The 21,323-nt window shown below is 47.3% G+C and overlaps 1 protein-coding gene across 1 annotated transcript in view; it reads right to left on the reverse strand.

Moving 5' to 3' along the window:
* Window positions 1-21,323, reverse strand: part of LOC144498950 (metallophosphoesterase MPPED2) — a 185,684-nt gene that overhangs the window by 118,346 nt on the left and 46,015 nt on the right. Inside the window, exon 4 of the mRNA XM_078220923.1 lies at window positions 5,032-5,257. Within this exon, the coding sequence (XP_078077049.1) occupies window positions 5,032-5,257 (226 nt within the window). The remainder of the gene's footprint in view (window positions 1-5,031; window positions 5,258-21,323) is intronic.

Here is a 21,323-nt window from a genome sequence, read left to right on the forward strand (position 1 = left end):
CAATATTGAGAAAGAAAATGCCCCACTCCTTGTTCCACATCCAAGCTGAAATTCATTGCTCTTTATAATTAGAGAAATGTTATTTTGCACCGGTTTAGGAGAACGTTGAGGGGGAAGGGGGTGGAGAATGGAACTCTTCCTAATTTAAAGAAGTAAAAGACACACTAGCATTTCTACAGCACCTTTTGTGACCTCAGGGAATCCCAAAACGCTTTAGAATCATAGAATCCCTGCAGTACAGGAGGCCGCCATTCGGCCCATCGAGTCTACACCGACCACAATCCCTCCAAGGCCCTAACCCCACGTAGGTGCAAACTCCACACAGACAGCGACCCGAGGCCGGAATTGAACCCGGGTCCCTGGCGCTGTGAGGCAGCCAATGAAGTACTTTTGAATTGTAGTCGCTGTTGTAACGTAGGAAACATGGCAGCCAATCTGTGCACAGCAAGCTCCCACAAACAGCAGTGAGATAATGAGTTTATTAATGCTGATTGACGAGACCCGGACACCACTTCTCCCGAACCCCGAGCTGGACGAGTAAAGATTTTCTTCAACTGAACATTGGGAAGAAAGAAGCCACTGATTTCTTGCCCTCTTGTCGCCCAGCTACCAGTCCCTGGCAACTAACTGAAGCTGAACCAAAATTTGTAACCTTGGTGTCGTATTTAACCCCGAGATCCGCTTCTGATCACATACCTACTCCGCCACCATCCACCTCTGTAAAATTGCCCATCTACACTCTTACCTCATACCATCTGCGGCTCATTTATACTTCTGTAGCCTTTAGACTTGACTTTCCAATGCTCTCCTAGCCAGTATCCTATCTTCTTCCCGACATGAGTTTATCTATAATCTTGTCACCCATGTCCTAACTCACGCCAATCCCCATTAACATATCACCACTGTGATCATTGTCCCAGGTTGGCTCCCGGCCAATGCCTCAGTTTTTGTCATGTAACATTTTCCAGCTCTACACACTCTGGGATCTCTGTCATCTGACAATTCTAGCCTCTAGAGCATCCCCATTTTAACGTTCACTCTCTCCACCACTGATGCAGTGACAATGGTATATAAAGCCATAGAGGTTTACAGCATGGAAACAGGCCCTTCGGCCCAACTTATTCATGCCGCCCTTTTTTTTGAACAATTAAGCTAGTCCCAATTGCCCGTGTTTGGCCCATATCCCTCTATACCCACCTTACCCACGTAACTGTCTAAATGCTTTTTAAAAGACAAAATTATACCTGCCTCTTCTACTACCTCTAGCAGCTTGTTCCAGACACTCACCACCCTCTGAGTGAAACAACTGCCCCTCTGGACCCTTTTGTATCTCTCCCCACTCACCTTAAACCCATGCCCTCTAGTTTTAACTCCTCTACCTTTGGTAAAAGATGTTGACTATCTATGACCTGAGCTATGTCCCTCATTATTTTATAGACCTCTATAAGATCACCCCTAAGTCTCCTAAACTCCAGGGAAAAAAGTCCCAGTCTATCCAGCCTCTCCTTATAACTCAAACCATCAAGTTCCGGTAGCATCCTAGTAAATCTTTTCTGCATTCTTTCTAGTTTAATAATACCCTTTCTATAATAGGATGACCAGAACTGTACACAGTATTCCAAGTGTGGCCTTACCAATGTCTTGTACAACTTCAACAAGGCGTCCCAACTCCTGTATTCAATGTTCTGACCAATGAAATCAAATGACGATGTACTATCTGCTGCAGCAACTCACCAAGGTTCCTTCGACAGCACCTTCCAAATCTCTGACTTCTATCACCTTAAGGACAAGGTAGCAGATGCATTGGAATGCCACCACCTGCAAATTCCCCTCCAAGCCGCACACCATCCTAACTTGGAACTTTATCAAGGTTCCTTCACTGTGTCTGGATCAAAGTCCCTGAACTCCTGTCAGTACTGTGGGTGTACCTGCACCGGATGGGTGCAGCCATACAATCAAAAGCAATTAGGGATTTGGCAACAAATGGCGGCCTGGCCAGCGGCACCCACCCGAAAGAAACCAATAAAAAAGTCTCTACCGTTGGCTGCTGTGCTTTCAGCTGCCGAGGCCTTAGGCTCTGAAATTCCCTCACTGACCCTCTACACGTCTCTCCCCTCCTTAAAGACGCTCCTTACATCCCAACTTATTGACTAATGGTCACCTACCTAATGAATGCTTTGGAGGCTTGGTGCCACTCTGATGAAGCACATCAGGATATTATTAATAGGCACTATATAAATGCAAATTTTTGTTCTTGACTAATTGGAAAGCTTTTGCAAAGAGACAGCACAGGGTGTAAGGGTTTAACAGCCACATCCTGTACTGTATCATTCAACAATTCCATTATTTATTTGCTATTTTTCCACCTCCTCTTTGTCTTATCTTCACCACTGCCTATCCGACAGCTTCCTTTGGCATTGGGACTGGTCTACAGAGCTCCGCACACAAACAGCTGCTCTCTGCCTCAGGCAAAATGGAAATGACCAGATGCTGGGCTGACCAGGTTAGTTCATCCTCCTCAGCCCCTCCTTGGAGATGAGACATTCCACAAAAGTAGAAACAAATGCAGCCAATATCTCCTGCAATATATTTCCAATTGTAGAGCGTGTGAGAAACAATACTTTTCACTGTATGCTAATACATGTGACAATAATAGCTCAAATCCAATCAAAAAACTCCAGTGGACATGCTCAGTTAGCCGGGTCAACCTGTGGACCCAATCATTTAAACTCTGGTGGTAGATGCTTAACACCATCCATGTTATTATTAGATATTACATTTTCACTCATGTGTCAATCATGGCTCAGTGGGTGTCATTCTCGCTCACTCCAGAGGCTTGAGCCCATAATCTAGGACAATGCTTCCAATGCAGTACTGAGAGGGTGCTGCAATGTCAGAGGACCTATCTTTCAGAAGAGACATCAAACTGAGGTCTGTCTGCCTTCCCAGATGGGCACAAAGGGTTCAAAGGTACAGCAATAGTGGTTATGTTACTAGACTAGTAATCCAGAAGCCTGGACCTGCAAACATGAGTTCAAATCCCACCAAGGAACTTAGACTGAATTAAATAAATCTAAAATGAAAATGGTGACTAAGTAACTATTGGATTGTTGTAAAAATCCAAATGGTTCTTAAAAATCCAAATGGTTCTCTAATGTCCTTTCGGAGAGAGAATCTGCCTTCCTGGCCCAGTCTGGGCCTCTGAGTGACTCCAAACCCACGACAATGGGGGCGCTTTCGAGCAACATACTCAGTTGTATTCAAGAAGATAGCTCACCACCACCTCCCCCTTCCCACCACCACCTTCTGGGGTGGCATGATGGCACAGTGGTTAGCACTGCTGCCTTACAACGCCAGGGAGCCAGGTTCAATTCCGGCCTTGGGTGTCTATGTGGAGTTTGCACGTTGTCCCCGTGTCTGCGTGGCTTTCCTCCGGGTGCTCCGGTTTCCTGCCACAGTTCAAAGATGTGCAGACTAGGTTGATTGGCCATGCTAAGTTGACCGTTAGTGTCTTAGGATGTGTAGGTCAGAGGGATTAGCGGGATAAATACATGGAGTTGTGGAGGAGATGCTCCATTGAAGAGTCAGTGCAGACATGATGGGCCAAATGGCCTCCTTCTGTATTGTAGGGATTCTATGATAAATGGTTTTCCCAAAGGCAATTATGGATGGTTGATAAATGCTGGCCTTGTCAGCAACGTCTTTGCCCTATGAATAAATAATAAAAAGGCATGGGACGTTCTGTCGAGTGGCCGGCTGAATATTTATCCCTCAAGTAATATCACTGAACAAAGATCTGGGGCCGGGATTCCCCGACCTCACCCACAGCTGAGATTCTCCAGTCCCGCGGCAGCGGCAGTGGGGCGGGAATGGCTGGAGAATTCCAGCACTGATCATTTTCACATTGCTGTTTGTGGGATCTTGCTACGTGCAATTTGGCTGCCACATTTCTGTGCCTTACACCAGGGGTCAAGGTGGCACAGTGGTTAGCACTGCTGCCTCACAGTGCCAGGGACCTGGGTTCGATTCCCGGCTTGGGTCACTGTCTGTGCGGAGTTTGCACGTTCTCCCCGTGTCTGAGTGGGTTTCCTCCAAGTGCTCCGGTTTCCTCCCACAGTCTGAAAGATATGTTGGCCATGCTAAATTCTCCCTCAGTGTATCCGAACAGGCGCTGGAGTGTGGCGATTAGGGGATTTTCACAGTAACTTCATTGCAGTGCTAATGTAAGCTGACTTGTGATAGTAATAAATAAACTTTAAAACACTTTAAAAAGTACTTTTTGGCTGCAAAGCACACGGGGACATCCTGAGCTCACATCAATTCCCATTCTATTTTTTCCTTGCTTTATAAATTGCAGGCAGTGTGGTTTTTAAAAATTTGTTTGTGGTAAACTCATCAATTCATGCAACTTGAGCTTTGCTTTAGTGTTTAGACGATATTTGAATGCTCCAAAGCCACAACACAATCCACACATCGATTGGTTGTTTCGTCTCTTCTGGGGATGTGGTTTATGTCAGAATCGCACCAACAGCCAGATCTCTTCCCCTGAAATAGTCCATTTGATAGTCCCGTCAAAACGGCTTGAGCAAACAAAATGCAAGGAACCCTGTTGGACAACACAGCAGTGGACAGTCTTCTCAAACCTCCTACGCAGTTTCTTGCCCTCACCAACAAAGATGTGAGGGAAAACCTTTTTTTATGCAGCGAGTGGTCAGGAGCAGGAAGGTGCTGCTGTGGGGGGTGGTGGGGGGGGGGGGGGGGGGGGGGGTGGTGACAGACACAATCGCAGCTTTCAAAAAGCAATCTGATAGGCACCTGAAAAGAAAATAATGGCAGAGCGACAGGCAGAGGTGTGGGACTAGCTCAGTTGCTCTTGCAGAGACAGCACAGATGCGATGGGCCAAATGGCCTCCCCCTGCTCTGTAACCATTCTATGATGCTATCAGTTAATGAAGGCACAATGTAGAATAAAAGCTTTCCGGTTGCGAATGGACAGGTTATAAGCCAGCTGAATATCAAGTTAAAACTTACCATGGTGTGCCATATATTTGAAATCCTTTCACCGTTACCTCCGAGTCTTGGACGTAAATACAATTGGTCAGGAGTGATTGGACATTGTCAAAGTCCTCGGGCTTCAACTTGGAGACAGATGGGAAGCGGTAATAGTCCTGCTTCACCAGCTCAGCAATGAAGTCCTTATCAAACGTCAGTTCATGGTTTCCAGCGATGACTATTTTATATTCATAGGGAAGGCTTCCTGTAATTGCAAATGAAGCACTTAATTACAACCTTCTTCCCTTGTTAAACATGCTCAAGGAATGCGTAAAGGGCAAGAGAGGCAATGTTTTAAAAACGTACAGGCTGCCAGAACAATTGTCGCAATAACAACAAAGGTTACATCAGGCACCATTAATCTTGCTTAATTATTCAACCACAGAACTGTGTCCCGTTCCCCCAGATTGTTATAGAACTCAATTCCAACATATATGACACAGGCACCTTCACTATCAGGGTTTCTTGAAAGGTCAAAGAGTTGCAAAGAATTCTGATGAACTTAAGCTTGCTTTTTGTGTTGGATCCATTTCATTTTCTGGATTAAATAACGCATGCTTGCTGATGTCATTGTGTGGTGAACCATAGATGGTTACCACTACGGGTACTGAACCATAGATGCTTAGCACTATGGGTACTTGTACATATGTTACTGTTGTCACTGTTGGGGTGTTCTACCTGTTGGTATTGTTCTGTGGTACACTCCGGTTGGCTCCGCCTACCTGTAGGAGTATAAAGGTCACTGCACTGCCTGGTGACCCTTTAGTCTGGGATTGTATTGTTATATAGTATGCTCCATTCTTGTTACTAATAAAAGCCTTTATTTCCCGGGTACGATCCAGCCTCCCGAGTGATTTAATGATGCATCATATTGCAAGAGCCAATTATGGTGTTTTGGGTGCCGATTATGTCCTTGTGGGTGCTGATGTTGTCATTACAGTGTGGATGACGTCATTGCAGATGTTTATGGTGTCACTACAGGTATTGATGATGTCATTGCAGATGTTGACGATGTCATTGCACGTGTTGATGGTGTCATTGCAAGTGTTGCTGACATTATTGTGAGCATCAATGGTGTCATCGGGGTGTTAATGAGGTCATTGGGGATGTAGGTGATGTCATTAGGACTGGCAGGACCAGTTAATATGGTGGCAGCCTGAAGACACAACAAACAGCTGAAATGGCATCAGCATCCAAGCAATCCAAATGGATAACTGCACAGTCTGGGCTCAATGTATAGCACTCTGGCCCTGAGTCAGAAGGTTTTGAATTCAGGTTTCACTCCAGAGACCTGAGCACAGAGGCCACACCCACTGCAGTACTGAGGGAATGCTGACCTATGGAAGGTAATGGTCGGAATCTTGGAGATGGGGGATGGGGGGCCCGTGATCAAAGCACTCAGTGTCTTGTTGAGAGACTGGACACCGGGAAAGGGTGGCTGGGGGGAGGGGTTGGGAGGGAAGACTTGCTGTAAGTCACTCCCCTTCCCTTGCCACTGATCCTCCTACACCCTTCTCCCTGCAACACCACCCCCCCCAAACCTCCCCCCCTCACCACCACTTTATTTACCTTGGACCTGGGTTTCTGGTGCCTGTCCTTCCGGCGGCTGCCACAGTGGCGCTACTGAGCACAAAGGCTGCCAGCCTCTAATTGGGCAGAAGCTCTCGACTGGTGAGACTTGCACCCTGGGGGTCTAGATTCCAGGGGAAGGCCCGCCTCTGGCCTTGCCACAGCCTGATTGGCTTGTAGCTCAACAGACCCTCCCGACAAGAGGCGGTGCGTATCTCTCTCTGGCTTTCTGGCCTCAGCAAGATTCTGCCCAATGAATTTTGGATGAGACCGAGACCCAATTTGCTCTCTCAGTGGACAAATGACATCCACAGCACTATTTTGAAAACAAAACAAGGGAGCTCTCCCTGATGCCAACGTTCATCCCTCAACCAATGTCACTAAAAAGCAGATTATATGGTCATCATTTCAGCAAAGCTTTTGACAAGATCCCACATGGGAGACTTGTAAAGAAGGTAAATTCACATGGGATACAGGATAATTTGATAAAGTGGATTCAAAATTGTAGGAGACAGAGGGTGATGACAGAAGGCTGCTTTAGTGACTGGAAGCCAGTGTCCAGTGGCGTACCACAGGGATCTGTTTTGGTCCCCCGATCATTCATCATTTATATAAATGACATTGATGACTATGTGGGGGTAGAATTAGTAAGTTTGCGGGTGATACAAAGATTGGCCGGGTGGTTAACAGTGAGGTGGAATGTCTTGAGCTACAAGAAGATATGGACGAGATGGTCAAATGGGCGGATAAGTGGCAGATGGAATTTAACCCTGAAAAGTGTGAGGTGATACACTTTGGAAGGAGTCATTTGACAGGGATGTATTCAATGAATGGTAGGACAAGGGGAAGTTCTGTGGAACAAAGGGATCCTGTATGTCCATAGATTTCTGAAGGCAGAAGGACATGTTAGCAGGGAGATGAAAAAGTCATATGGGACACTTGCTTTTATCAATTGAGGCATAGGTTACAAATGCAGGGAAGTCATGTTGGAGTTGTATAGAACTATGGTGAGGTCACAGCTAGAGTACTGTGCGCTGTTCTGGTTGCCGCATTGTGGGAAGGGTGTGATTGCACTGGAGAGGGTGCAGAGGAGATTCCCCAGGATGCTGCCTGGGATGGAACACTTAAGTTGTGAAGGGAGGTTGGGTAGGTTTGGGTCATTTTCGTTGGAGCAGAGAATACTGAGGGGCAACCTGATCGAAGTGTACAAGATTATGAGTGACATGGACAGAGTGGGTAAGGAGCAGCTGTTCCCCTTAGTTGAAGGGTCAGTCACGAGAGGACATATGTTCAAGGTGAGGGACTGGAGGTTTAGGGGAGATGTGAGGAAAAACCTTTTCACGCAGAGCGTGGTGACGGTCTGGAATGTGCTGCCTGGGAGGGTGGTGGAGGCAGGTTGCCTCACATCCTTTAAAAAGTACCTGGATGAGCACTTGGCACCTTGGATTCAAGGCTATGGGCCAAATGCTGGCAGATGGGATTAGGTGGGAGTTCAGGTACTTCTAATGTGTCGGTACAGACTCGATGGGCCGAAGGGCCTCTTCTGCGCTGTATGATTCTATGGTGTTTGTGGCATCTGGCTGTGTGCAAATTGGCAGCTTATTTTTACATTATAACACTGCATAGTACTTTAAAGCAGCACTATGTATATACGCACACCTTTATTTTATTTCAAATGTTGTCATCTGTGTTGACCTTTTTAACAAATGCATTTTGTTTATAAGGGTGGAAGTCACACTTGAATTTGCTTTTATACAAGTAATTTAGGGTTAATGCCAGTGTTAAAATAATTCACAAGGGAATTAAAAATTTGTATAAAAGCCGATCCTCAAACCTGGAACAAACAAAATGCCTGAATCAATAAAACTGACAGGCTCACGGTCACACCTTATCATTCTCTAAAAGCAGAACATTGTGAAAATAAATCTCTTGAAGAAAAACTCCATTTAAAGTTTCAAACAGTCTATCACGGATTTTTTTTCGAAGGGAAAGTAAGGGGAAATGTCAGCAATTGATCTATTTACTGAAACTCTTTTGTATCGTACCCTCAACTTTCTGTTAACAGAAAGACCTGACCAAACATTGTGACAGCCATTAAATTGCCATGTCAACTGTCACGGTGCACTGCAGGTTTTGCTCACAAGGTGGCGCGAGCAATGAGTTTCTGAAGCGTTCCTTGCAACCACCACCGTCTTGCATCTCGATAAAAAATGATGAATTGGTCAAGGGAAATTCACTGGTTTAACAAATTTAGTCTATGCAGAGAGATCACTGTTCTGGCACGTAGCCCCCCACCTCCCCCCCCCATCCTCCCTCCCACACCCCTCTCCCCACCCCCCACAAAACAGTGCAAACTCCACACAGAAAGTCACCCAAGGCTGGAATTGAACCCAGGTTCCTGTTGCTATGAGGCACTGTGCCTCATAGCAACCATCACTGGAGGGTAAATTAGCTGCTGGGCACTCAGAGTCAGTGGGATGCGATGCAAGATCCTCACCCGACTTCATCTCTCCCCAAAGGAGAGCTCTCTTATTCCCAGGAGGCAGTCAGATGAACCTTTGCTGAACTCCCTTCTGAGGCAAGTATATCCTTCCTGAGGTAAGGAGACCAAAGCTGAACGCAGTATCAATTAGATTGCAATGGGAATAAAGACAGCTTGACTGGGTGAGGGAGGAGGTCATGCAAAGAGGCATCGAGGAATAGATCCCTTCAGAGTTGGTGAGTGTACCTTTCTCTTTGTTGTGAATGGGTGGGGAAACCTGTGCTGGGAAAGGTTTACACCGACTTTTGTCTCCAAGATCAAGCCCCAGAACGTTTGGTGTCTCTCCAAGTCTGCACTTAATGGAGTTCTCTAGACATGGGTGTGGTTTGGTCACAGAGCCCAGAGTATAAATCTTCGACCAGGTACAGCTCGCAAAGTGCTTCAACTTCCAGGGCAGTCAGTACTTAACTTTGCTCAAGCAGTTATCAAAGGAATCAGCTTTCTACAGCTCTACGGGAAACATGGGCCAGATTTTTATACTCCTCTGCTGGCAAGTTTTTAGGTGGGAGTCGGGGGGTGGGGGGGGGAGGTGGTGGGCAGCATGAAATTGAAGGATTGGGATTCCATCTGGGTTTCCACCTGTCCGACCATACAGCGATTTTACACTGGGGCAGACAGGGCCTCATGAGAAACTTGCCTCCGTCAGAAGCCGCCTTCTGAAGTTATTCCCTTGTGATCCTCACCAGCCCCTGTCCTTCGCGAGCCTTGTGGCCCCCTGAACCTTCCTGGGCCTCTGGTTTATCCACTTAGTCGCCAACATTTTCTTGAGCCTCCTGTTCTGTCCATTACAGAGCTGTCGCCACAGGTACTGGGCCAATAAGGTTGGCCAACAACTCTCTAAGGTGTTTTTTTCCTCCTGAGTGATGGCCGGTAGTCCTGCCCGCAGTCAATCAACCATCACTGGAGGGTAAATTGGCTGTGGGGCACTCGGAGTCGGTGGGGCGCAATGCAAGATCCCTCATCCAAAAAATTCAGGCCGCTGAAAATCCCTGCCATGGGAGGAGGCCATTCAGCCCACTGTGCCAATGCCTGCTGAAAAAGAGTTGTCCAGCCTAATCACACCTTCCAGCTCTTGTAGATTACAGAGCTTCAAGTGCCTATCGAGGTATTTTTAAATGTAATTAAGGTTTCTGCCTCTACAAGACCTCCACCAACCTCTGAGTGAACAAATCTCTCTTCATCTCACTCCAATCCTTAAATCATCAGTGCCTTCCCAACTTTCTGTCCCGGGATCCACTTTTACCAATTGGCCAAACTTCAGGACTCATGTAACATTCACTCATTCACCAGTATTTCCCTGCATTTGACACATATGGGCTTTACAACCTGATTTGTGTTGGCACAATTTAAAACAATCACAACTCAAGAAATCAGTTTGATACTGCTGTACTCCTGATTTTAGTCTCTTCTTTGTAGGCTGTTCACCGGAGGCCCTGGCCTATTAGTATCTCTGTCTGTCTCTTGTAACTAAACGATTCATATCCAGTATCTTGTCTTGCTCACAAGTGAAGGAAGCTCACCTGCAAGTGAATTCACGCCAGAAGCACATATGTACAGGATGCTTGGCACTGACCTGCTCACTGCTGCCTCTTATAGTCGGAGATTACGATTCCAAGGGAGTATAAATTGAGGCAGAAGGCTTTGACCACATAGTAGTGTGTGCAGTTCGCGGCACCCTAGTCAGGTGACCTTTGGGGAAGATTGCGACCCTTTCTTCACCTGCCCGCGACCCATGACCCCCCACCTTTAAATACTTTAAATCACCATTCACATTCCCTTTGTTCAATTACAGCCCCCCCAAACCCTCCCTCATCTCACAGTATAAATCTTGAGCTATTTTCTTTATCTTTAGCTCTGACGAAGGGTCATCCAGATTCGAGACGTTGGCTCTATTCTCTCTCCACAGATGCCGTCAGGTCTGCTGAGCTTTTCCAACATTTTCTGTTTCTGTTTCAGATTCCAGCATCTGCAGTATTTTGCCTTTACTCGAAATCTATGTCCCTTCGTTACTGACCATCTGTGCCCCAGAAAGTAGATTCTTTCCGTCCACTCTTTCAAGGTTCCCCCAATTGTATTTACCTCAGTTATATCTCCCCTCAGCTTCTTCCTGTATTATAAGGATGGCATGGTAGCACAGTGGTTAGCACTGCTGCCTCACAGTGCCAGGGACCCAGGTTCAATTCTGGCCTCGGGCCACTGTCTGTATGGAGTTTGCACATTCTCCCCGTCTCTGCGTGGTCCAAGTGCTCTGGTTTCCTCCCACAGTCCAAAGATGGGCGGGTTAGGTGGATCAGTTGTGGTAAATTGCCGCTGTGTGTCAGGGGGATTGGCGGGGTAAAAATAAGTGGCGTTATGGGGATAGGGCCTGGGTGGGATTGTTGTCAGCACAGGCTCAATGGGCCGAATGGCCTCCTTCTGCACTGTTGGGATTCTATGAAATATGAAGAGAGCTTTCACATTGATGAATCTTTGCACTTCCTGCAATCCAATAGCATTCTGGAGAATTAAAGAGGAGTCAGGGCTTTGATGCAGTGGGTGAGGGGATGCAGGTGATGTTGGGAGCGAGGGGGAGAACACAAGAGCAGCAACAGCAATGTTACCTATTTTACAAGTGCAATCATTTTCAGAAGCCCCTTTGACGTACAAGAAGAGACAAGAAGGATAGAAAGAAATGAAGGAAAGAACATTTTCTTATAAAGAATTCATAACCAAGAAAGCATTGATACAGCACCTTTCACAAACTCCGGATTCAAAGCACTCTACAGAAGATGAATTATTTTTGATTTATCACAGTCGAGTTGTCGGAAATGCGACAGTCAACTCTCACACAGCAAGCTCCCGCGCACAGTAATGTGATAATGACCTGATAGCCTGTGTTTGACTGAGTTCCGACAGAGGTCAGCAACCTGAAACGTTAACTCTGTCTCTATCTCCACTGCTGCTGTCAGACCAGTTGAATGCCCCTATGAATGCTGAATGTTGTTTTGAGATTATGCTGGTTGAGGAATGGATATTGGGCAGGACACTCGGGAGAACTCCCCCGCTCTTGGCTGAATGGTGCTGTGGGACCTTTTACAACCACCTTGGGGTTTGACGTCACATCCGAGTGCTGGCTGTTCCGACAGTGCAGCACTGGAGTGTGCTTTTCCGTAAGTGCCTACTCCTCATATCCATTTGGAGAATTTGTGGTGAATACTGTCAACCATGAGTGCCACAGGTCTACCCCACTCCATCACGAGTATGTAGTTCAATGTCCAAGCTGTCGGGACTTACCCAGAGGCCTTCCATTCCCTTTGCTCATCAGTAGTTAGCTCCATCAACAGACTGGGGGTGGAGGCACTGGCAAAGTGATAATGTCATTGGACTGGTTGGGGTCATGAAATCATTGATCATTCAATCAGTCAGGATAGGCAACCTCCTCTACGATCATCCTCAACACCGGTGCCCCACAAGGCTGTGTTCTCAGCCGCCTACTATACTCCTTGTACACCTATGACTGTGTGGCCAAATTCTCCTCCAATTCAATTTTCAAGTTTGCTGATGACACCACTGTAGTGGGTCGGATCTCAAACAATGACGAGACAGAGTACAGGAATGAGATAGAGAATCTGGTGAACTGGTGCGGCAACAATAATCTCTCCCTCAGTGTCAACAAAATGAAGGAGATTATCAACTTCAGGAAGCGTAAAGGAGAACATGCCCCTGTCTACATCAACAGGGACAAAGTAGAAAGGGTTGAGAGATTCAAGTTTTTAGGTGTCCAGATCACCACCAACCTGTCCTAATCCCCCCATGCTGACACTATAGTTAAGAAAGCCCACCAACACCTCTACTTTCTCAGAAGACGAAGGAAATTTGGTATGTCAGCTACGACTCTCACTAACTTTTACAGATGCACCATAGAAAGCATTTTTTCTGGTTGTGTCACAGCTTGGTATGGCTCCTGCTCTGCCCAAGACTGCAAGGAATGACAAAAGGTCGTGAATATAGCCCAATCCATCAAGCAAACCAGCCTCCCATCTATTGACTTTGTCTACACTTCCTGCTGCCTCGGCAAAGCAGCCAGCATAATTAAGGACTCCTCACACCCTGGACATTCTCTCTTCCACCTTCTTCCGTCGGGAAAAAGATAGAAAAGTCTGAGGTCACGTACCAACCGACTCAAGAACCGCTTCTTCCCTGCTGCTGTCAGACTTTTGAATGGACTTACCTTGCATTAAGTTGATCTTTCTCTACACCGTATCTATGACTGTAACACTACATTCTGCACTCTCTCGTTTCCTTCCCTATGAACGGTATGCTTTGTCTGTATAACGCGCAAGAAACAATACTTTTCACTGTACATTAATACATGTGACAATAATAAATCAAATCATCTGTGCGTCCTTGGGTGCTACATTAGGAGTCTGTGAAGATTTTAACATTAAAGTTAGAGGATGTTCCAATCCTTGTTGGGCGGCACGGTAGCACAGTGGTTAGCACTGCTGCTTCACAGCTCCAGGGACCTGGGTTCGATTCCCGGCTTGGGTCACTGTCTGTGTGGAGTTTGCACATTCTCCTCGTGTCTACGTGGGTTTCCTCCGGGTGCTCCGGTTTCCTCCCACAGTCCAAAGATGTGCGGGTTAGGTTGATTGGCTATGCTAAAAATTGCCCTTAGTGTCCCGAAATGCGTAGGTTAGAGGGATTAGTGGGTAAATATGTAGGAATACGGGGGTAGGGCCTGGGTGGGATTGTGGTCGGTGCAGACTCGATGGGCCGAATGGCCTCTTTCTGGACTGTCGGGTTTCTATGACTTCTAACATTGGTTCCTGCCCAGTAACAAGGGTGGGACCCAGGTTCGATTCCTGGCTTGGGTCACTCTCCATGCAGAGACTGCACATTCTCTCCATGTCTGCGTGGGTCCTCCCGGTGCTCTGGTTTCCTCCCACAGTCCGAAAGACATGCTGGTTAGGTGCATTGACCATGCTAAATTCTCCCTCAGTGTACCCAAACAGGCACCGGAGTGTGGTGACTAGGGGATTTTCACAGTATTCTCATTGCAATGTTAATGTAAGCTTACCTGTGACACTAATAAATAAACAAAAAAAATCCGGGGGGTTTGCGATAAAATTGGGAGAGCTGTCCCACAGGCAAACAACTGCCTGACATATATGCAGTAACATGCACAGAATCATACCTTACAGAGAATGGCCCAGACGCCAGCAACACCATCCTTGGGTATGTCTTATCCCAGCAGGTGGTGGCGCAGTTGTGCACAGACAGGAGGGAGTTGCCCTGGGAGTCCTCAACTTCACCTCACACCCCATGAGGTCTCATGGCATCAGGTCAAACATGGACAAGGGAACCACCTTCTGGTTACCGCCTACCACACCACCATCGCCAGCCCCTCAGCTGATGAATCAGTATTCCTCCACGTTGAACACCAATGGGAAGAAGCACCAGAGGTGGTTAGGGGCACAGAATATACTCTGGGTGTGGAGTCTTCAATGTGCAAGTGTGGCTTGGTAGCACCAGTACCGACAAGCTGGCTAAGTAATAAAGGCCATAGCTTCCAGACTGGGTCTGCAGCAGGTGCTGAGGGAACCAACAAGAAGGAAAAATGCACTTGACCTCAACGTCACCAACCTGCCTGCCGCAGATGTGCGGTTAAAGGCAAAATACTGCGGATGCTGGAATCTGAAACAAAAACAGAAAATGCTGGAAAATCTCAGCAGGTCTGACAGCACCTGTGGGAAGAGAATAGAGCTAATCTTTCGAGTCAGGATTCTCTCTCCACAGATGCTGTCAGACCTGCTGAGATTTTCCAGCATTTTCTGGGGTTTTTTTGCCGCAGATTTGCCATGTCCGTGGCAGTATCAGTAGGAGTGAACACTGCCTAATCCTCGTGGATATGAAGTCCCATCTTCACATTGAGGATACCCTCCATTGTGTTGTGTGGCACTATCACCGTGCTAAATGGGATCGATTTTGAACAGATGCAGCAACTCAAAAATGGGCATCCTTGAGGTGTTGTGAGCCATCAGCGGCAGCAAAATTATATTCAGCCACAGTCTGTAAGAAATCATAGAAACCCAACAGTGCAGGAGGCGGCCATTTTGGCCCATCGGGTCTTCACTGACAACAATCCCACCCCAGGCCCTATCCCCACAATCCTACACACTTACCCCACTAACCAATCTAACCTTCACATCCCGGGTCACTAAGATGCAATTTACCATGGCCAATCAATCTAACCCGCACATCTTTGGACTGTGGGAGGAAACTGGAGCACCCGGAGGAAACCGACGCAGACACGGGGAGAATGATGTTGCCTTGTGGCCTGGCATACCCACCACTCTACCATTACCACCAAGCCACGGGATCAACCCTGGTTCAATGGAGAGTGCAGGAATGCATGCCAGGAGCAGCACCAGGCATAGCTAAAAATGACATGTCAACCTGATGAAGTTAAGCACTTGTGCGCCAAACAGCAGAAGCAGTATGCCATAGACAGAGCTAAAGGAGTCCACAACCAAAAGATCAGATCTAAGCTCTACAGTTCTGCCACATCTGGTCATGAATGGTGGTGGACAATTAAACAACTCACTGGAGGAGGAGGCTCCACAAATATCCCCATCCTCAATGATGGAAGAGCCCAGCACATCAGTGCAAAAGGCAAGGCCAAAACATTTGCAACCATCTTCAGCCAGAAATGCCAAGTGGATGATCGATCTCGGCCTCACCTGAGGTTCCCAGCATCACAGATGCCAGTCTCCAGCCGAGCCAATTCACTCCACGTGACATCAAGAAACAACTGAAGGCACTGGATACTGCAAAGGCAATGGGCACTGATAATATTCCAGCAATAGTACTTGTGCTCCAGAGCAGGCACGCCCCTCGCCAAGCTAGTCCAGTATAGCTACAGCACTGGCATCTACTGGGCAACCTGGATAAATGCCCAGGTATGTAAAGTCCAGAAAAACAGGGCAAGTCCAAACTGACCAATTACCACCCCATGAGTCTACTCTCGATCATCAGTAAAATGATGGAAGGTGGCACCGATGGTGCTATGAAGTGGCACTTACTCAGCAATAACTTGCTCACTAAAGCTAAGTTCACATATAGGCCAGACCAGGCAAGGACAGCAGATTTCCTTCCCTAAAGGACTTTAGTGAACCAGATGGGTTTGTACAACAATCAACAATCAGTAGTCATGGTCATCAGTAGACTTTTAGAATCACAGAATCATAGAATCCCTACAGGACCGAAGGAGCCATTCGGTCCATCGAGACTGCACCAAGAACAATCCCACCCAGGCCCTATCCCAGTAATTCAACATATTTATCCTGCCAGTCCGCCTGACACTAGGGTCAATTTAGCATGGCCAATCAACCTAATCCACACATCTTTGGACTGTGGGAGGAAACTGGAGCACCCGGAGGAAACCCACGCAGACACAGGGAGAACGTGCAAACTTCACATCGACAGTGAGCCGAGGCCGGAATTGAACCCAGGTCCCTGGTGCTGTGGGGCAGCAGTGCTAACCACTGTGCCACCGTGCCAGCCACAGTTTTAATTCCAGATTTTTAACTGAATTCTAATTTCACCATCTGCCATGGATGAATCTGAGCCCGCGTCCCCAGAGCATTACCCTGGGGTCTCTGGATTAATAGTCTAGCGGCAATACCACTACGTCACTGGATGGGCAAGAAATGCTGGCCTAGCCAGTGACACCCACGTCCCGTAAAAAGGAGATTGCATCCAATCTGTTGGTGCGTTGCAAAACTCCGTTAGTCAATGAAGTAATTCATTAAAGCTTTGGATGGTTAATCACCATCATTTAGAATCATAGTGGCACAGAAGGAGGCCATTCAGTCCATCACGTCCACGCCTGTGGAGCTATCCAGTTACTCACACTGTCCCGCTCTCTCCCTGTAACCCAGCAAGTTTATTTCCCTCAAGGGCACATCCAATTTCCTTTTGAAAACACTCATTGCTTCTGCCTCCTCCAGCCTGGTAGGCAGTGAGTTTCAGATCATGACCGTTCGCTGCATAAAGAAGTTCTTCCTCCCATTCCCGCTGCATCTCTTGCCCCAAACCTTAAATCTGTGTCTCCTTGTTTCTGCACTTTCCCTACCTTATCTAAATCTGGCACAATCTTGTACACCTCTATCAAATCTCCCCTCAACCTCCTTTGCTCCAAGAACAACCCCAGGGCTTTCTGCCTCAACTTGTGGCTAAAATCCTCCATCCCTGGAACCATTCCCATCAACCTCCTGTGCATTCCCGCAAGGACACTCACATCCTTCCTGAAGCGTGGTGATCAGAACTGGATGCAATGCTCCTTGGAATCCCTACAGTGCAGAAGGAGGCCATTCGGCCCACCGAGTCTGCACCGACCACAATCCCAGCCAGGTCCCATTCCGGTAACCCTACATACTGTTCCCCTGGCACTAGGGTCAATTTAGCATGGCCAATCAACCTAACCCGCACATCTTTGGACTGTGGGAGGAAACCGGAGCACCCGGAGGAAACCCATGCAGACACGGGGAGAATGTGCAAACTCCACACAGATAGCGAGCCGAGGCCGGAATTGAACCCGGTTCCCTGGCACTGTGAGGCAGCTGTGCTAATCACTGTGCCACCCACGTTGTGGTCTAAGCAGAGCTTTAGAAAACTGCGGCAAAATGAGATTTAATAAAGGCTGCAGTAACCACTGCAGTTTAAAAGGGACCAGTGTTCTGAATTCGCTGGTAGCCTCGCCACCGACAGCTTACACTCCGATATCGCTGACACTCCACAGCATCCCGCCCATAGTGGGAGGGGAAAGCATCAGCGATTTTCTTGCTATCTGACACTGCTGGGTGCCAGGGCAACGCACTCCGAAAATCAGCCCTCCAAATTTGACAGAACAAAGCACCAGACAGCATTCTTTCCTGCTCTCTGTCAGGGAAGGTGATACACTGTCATCGGGAAGTTTATCTTCTTTTATTAAATCTAATTACTGAAAATTCAAACCAAACTTTCCTGCCACACTCCCTTTCATCCAAATTCTTGGCTTGCACACTAAGACACAGCTACCAAGAAACAGTTTAATTACTTAGAAGGTAGCAAAGGGCAACCCTTCTACTGAGATTATGCAACCCACAGACTGAAACAATATTAAGTTTGATCCGCTGCCAATGAAAACAGTTCTACTGATACCATCACCCTCTACAGGCAAGAGCACTCAGACACCAGAAGGGGCCTTTGGATTACACAAATGTTCATTCAGAACAACAGGAGTCCAGACCTTTGGTAGCGCCGCAAAGATTAGAATCAGAGAATAGAATCCCTACAGCACAGAAGGAGGCCATTCGGCCCGTCGAGCCTGAACCCACAACAACCCCACCCAGGCCTTATCCCCACGTATTTGCCCTGCTAATCCCCTCCTCCCCCTGACACTAAGTGGTAATTTAGCACAGCCAATCAATCTAACCCACACATCAGAAAGCGCACGTTAGTGTATTATTCCTCATGCACAGATGGAGAAGTTCCCTCTTTCAAGGGAGTATATGGCCTAGTGGTATTATCGCTAGACTATTAATCCAGAAACTCAGCTAATGTTCTGGGGACCCGAGTTCAAATCCCGCCACAGCAGACGGTGAAGTTTGAATTCAATAAAAAATGTCTGGAATTAAGAGTCTACTGATGAAACCATTGTCAATTGTCAGAAAAACCCATCTGGTTCACTAATGTCCTTTAGAGAAGGAAATCTGTCGTCCTTACCTAGTATGGCCTACATGTGACTCCAGAGCCACAGCAATATGGTTGACTCTTAACTGCCCTCTGAATAAGGGCAACTAGGTATGGGCAATAAATAACCAGCCAGCGACGCCCATGTCCCATGAATTATTTTAAAATAATAGCCCAGGATGCAGCAAGCATTAAGATTTATAACTACCCTGATGGGAATCCAGGAAGAGGAGGAGGCCATTCAGCCCCTCAAGCCAGTACAGGCATTCTCTGAGACCATGGCTGATCTGTAATTTGAGTCCATCTCTGCTGTAATGCCTTTGTCTAACAAAAATCTACCAATCACAGTTTTCGCATTTCTAATTGGCCCTGAGCTTCAGCAGCCATTGGCAGAGAGTTTCGGATCTCCACAAGAGTCAGGGAGAGAAACAGGAAGAAGGAGAGTCAGGGAGGGAAGAGGTGAGAGGGAGAGTCAGGGAGGGAAGAGGTGAGAGGGAAAGTCGGGGAGGGAAGAGGTGAGTGGATGGGTCAGGGAGGGAAGAGGTGAGAGGGAGAGCCGGGGAGGGAAGAGGTGAGAGGGAGAGTCGGGGAGGGAAGAGGTGAGTGGGAGAGCTGGGGAGGGAAATGGAGAAAGTTGCGAGAGGAAGCATCAAAGAGTCTCAGGAAGCATGGAACGGTACTGCTCCAAAATAACACGGTTCAATCTCTCACACTCCATCAGCCCCAGCACGAAACAATTTCAACCCCTTAAAAATGTGACTCGCTTATAAGATGATCCCCTAACTTTTTGCCTAAAACTTTGTTCTGAAAAACCCAACTCTTTTCAAAGTATATCTGGTATATAACGTCCCCAACACGGTAAAACATTCCATGATGCTTATCACACAGAATATGACAGAACTACATTAGGATATATGTGGAGAGGTGATCACAGGTTTGGTTAAAGAGGCAAGTTTCAAGGCACAAAGAGAGAGGGAGGCGGAGAAGTTTACTTGATTTACTTTTAGTGAGCAATGCCTGCTGGGAGCACTGTCAATGGCAAATGGTGACAAAGGTTAATGAGTAGTTAATTGTATATCAGCACGGCAAGCCAGTAAGATGGCGAGAGAGGTGAAAAAACTGGGTTTGCGCCTGGTTTCTCGCCTCTCGCTATGTAACCAGCTCTAAATTGTCACCATAATTGGTCTTGCACCCAGGAAGGGGGAGGCAGTCGGTGATGGGGGGGGGGGGGGGGGAGGGGGGGGGGTTAGAGGTGAACGGAACAGGGTAGTGCGTTCAGCCGGTGGGGGAGGGGAGCGGCGATGTCTGGGAGAGTGGGGGAGTGACAATCTTCCAATGCACTATATACAATTGTGCGCATGCTCAATGGCGTCCACTAGCAGTCAGCACCCAGCTTCTCAGCATGAATAGACTCCATCCACTCCCCCTACTGGTGAGAATCACATTTTGCCTCATTTGCTTCTCCAAGTGGCGTAAGATAGCGTCTAAGAGCTTGCCCAAAAAAAGGGTGCGATTCTCTCCCGGTTTCATGCCTCCCTCTCTCTTTGTGCCTTGAAACTTGCCTCTTTAACCAAACCTGTGACCACCTCTCCACATACATCCTGATGTAGCTCTGTCATATTCTGTGTGGTAAGCATCATGGAATGTTTACTGTGGGGTGGCATGATGGCACAGTGGTTAGCACTGCTGCCACACAGCGCCAGGGACCCGGGTTCGATTCCCGGCTTGGGTCACTGTGTGGAGTTTGCACATTCTCCCCCTGTCTGCTTGGGTTTCCTCCGGGTGCTCCAGTTTCCACCCACAGTCCAAAGGTGTGCGGGTTAGGTGGATTGGCCATGATAAATTGTCCCTTAGTGTCAGGGGGACTAGCTAGGGTAAATACATGGGGTTATGGGGATAGGGCCTGGCTGGGATTGTGGTCGGTGCAGACTCGATGAGCCAAATGACATTTTTCTGCACTGTATCACTCTATGATCTATGGTGTTGTGGATGTTATACACCAAATATACTTTGAAAAAAGTTGGGTTTTTCAGAACAAAGTTTTAGGCAAAATGTTAGGGGATCATCTTATAAGCGAGTCACATTTTTAAGGGGTTGAAATTGTTTCGTGCTGGGGTTGATGGAGTGTGAGAGATTGAACCGTGTTATGTTGGAGCAATACCGCTCCATGCTTCCTGAGACTTTTTGATGCTTCCTCTCGCAACTTTCTCCATTTCCCTCCCCAACTCTCCCCCGAGGGCTTCGGATCATTCTGAACAAGAGGTGATTTTCTCCATCCTGGAAAATTCTCTCTATCTGACTTCCCTTTTGCCCCACTTTTATTTTTAAAAATGTCTAAACGGCCTTGTCCAAAAGCAAAGAACTTCCAGCCATCCTATCTGCCTCTGTTGCGTCTCTCATTTCTCTGGGTTCGATGGTTAGACATTTTGCTGCTCCAAATCTCTCA

This window comes from Mustelus asterias, chromosome 9 (assembly GCF_964213995.1).
Source record: "Mustelus asterias chromosome 9, sMusAst1.hap1.1, whole genome shotgun sequence".
In the NCBI taxonomy this organism is placed as follows: domain Eukaryota; kingdom Metazoa; phylum Chordata; class Chondrichthyes; order Carcharhiniformes; family Triakidae; genus Mustelus; species Mustelus asterias.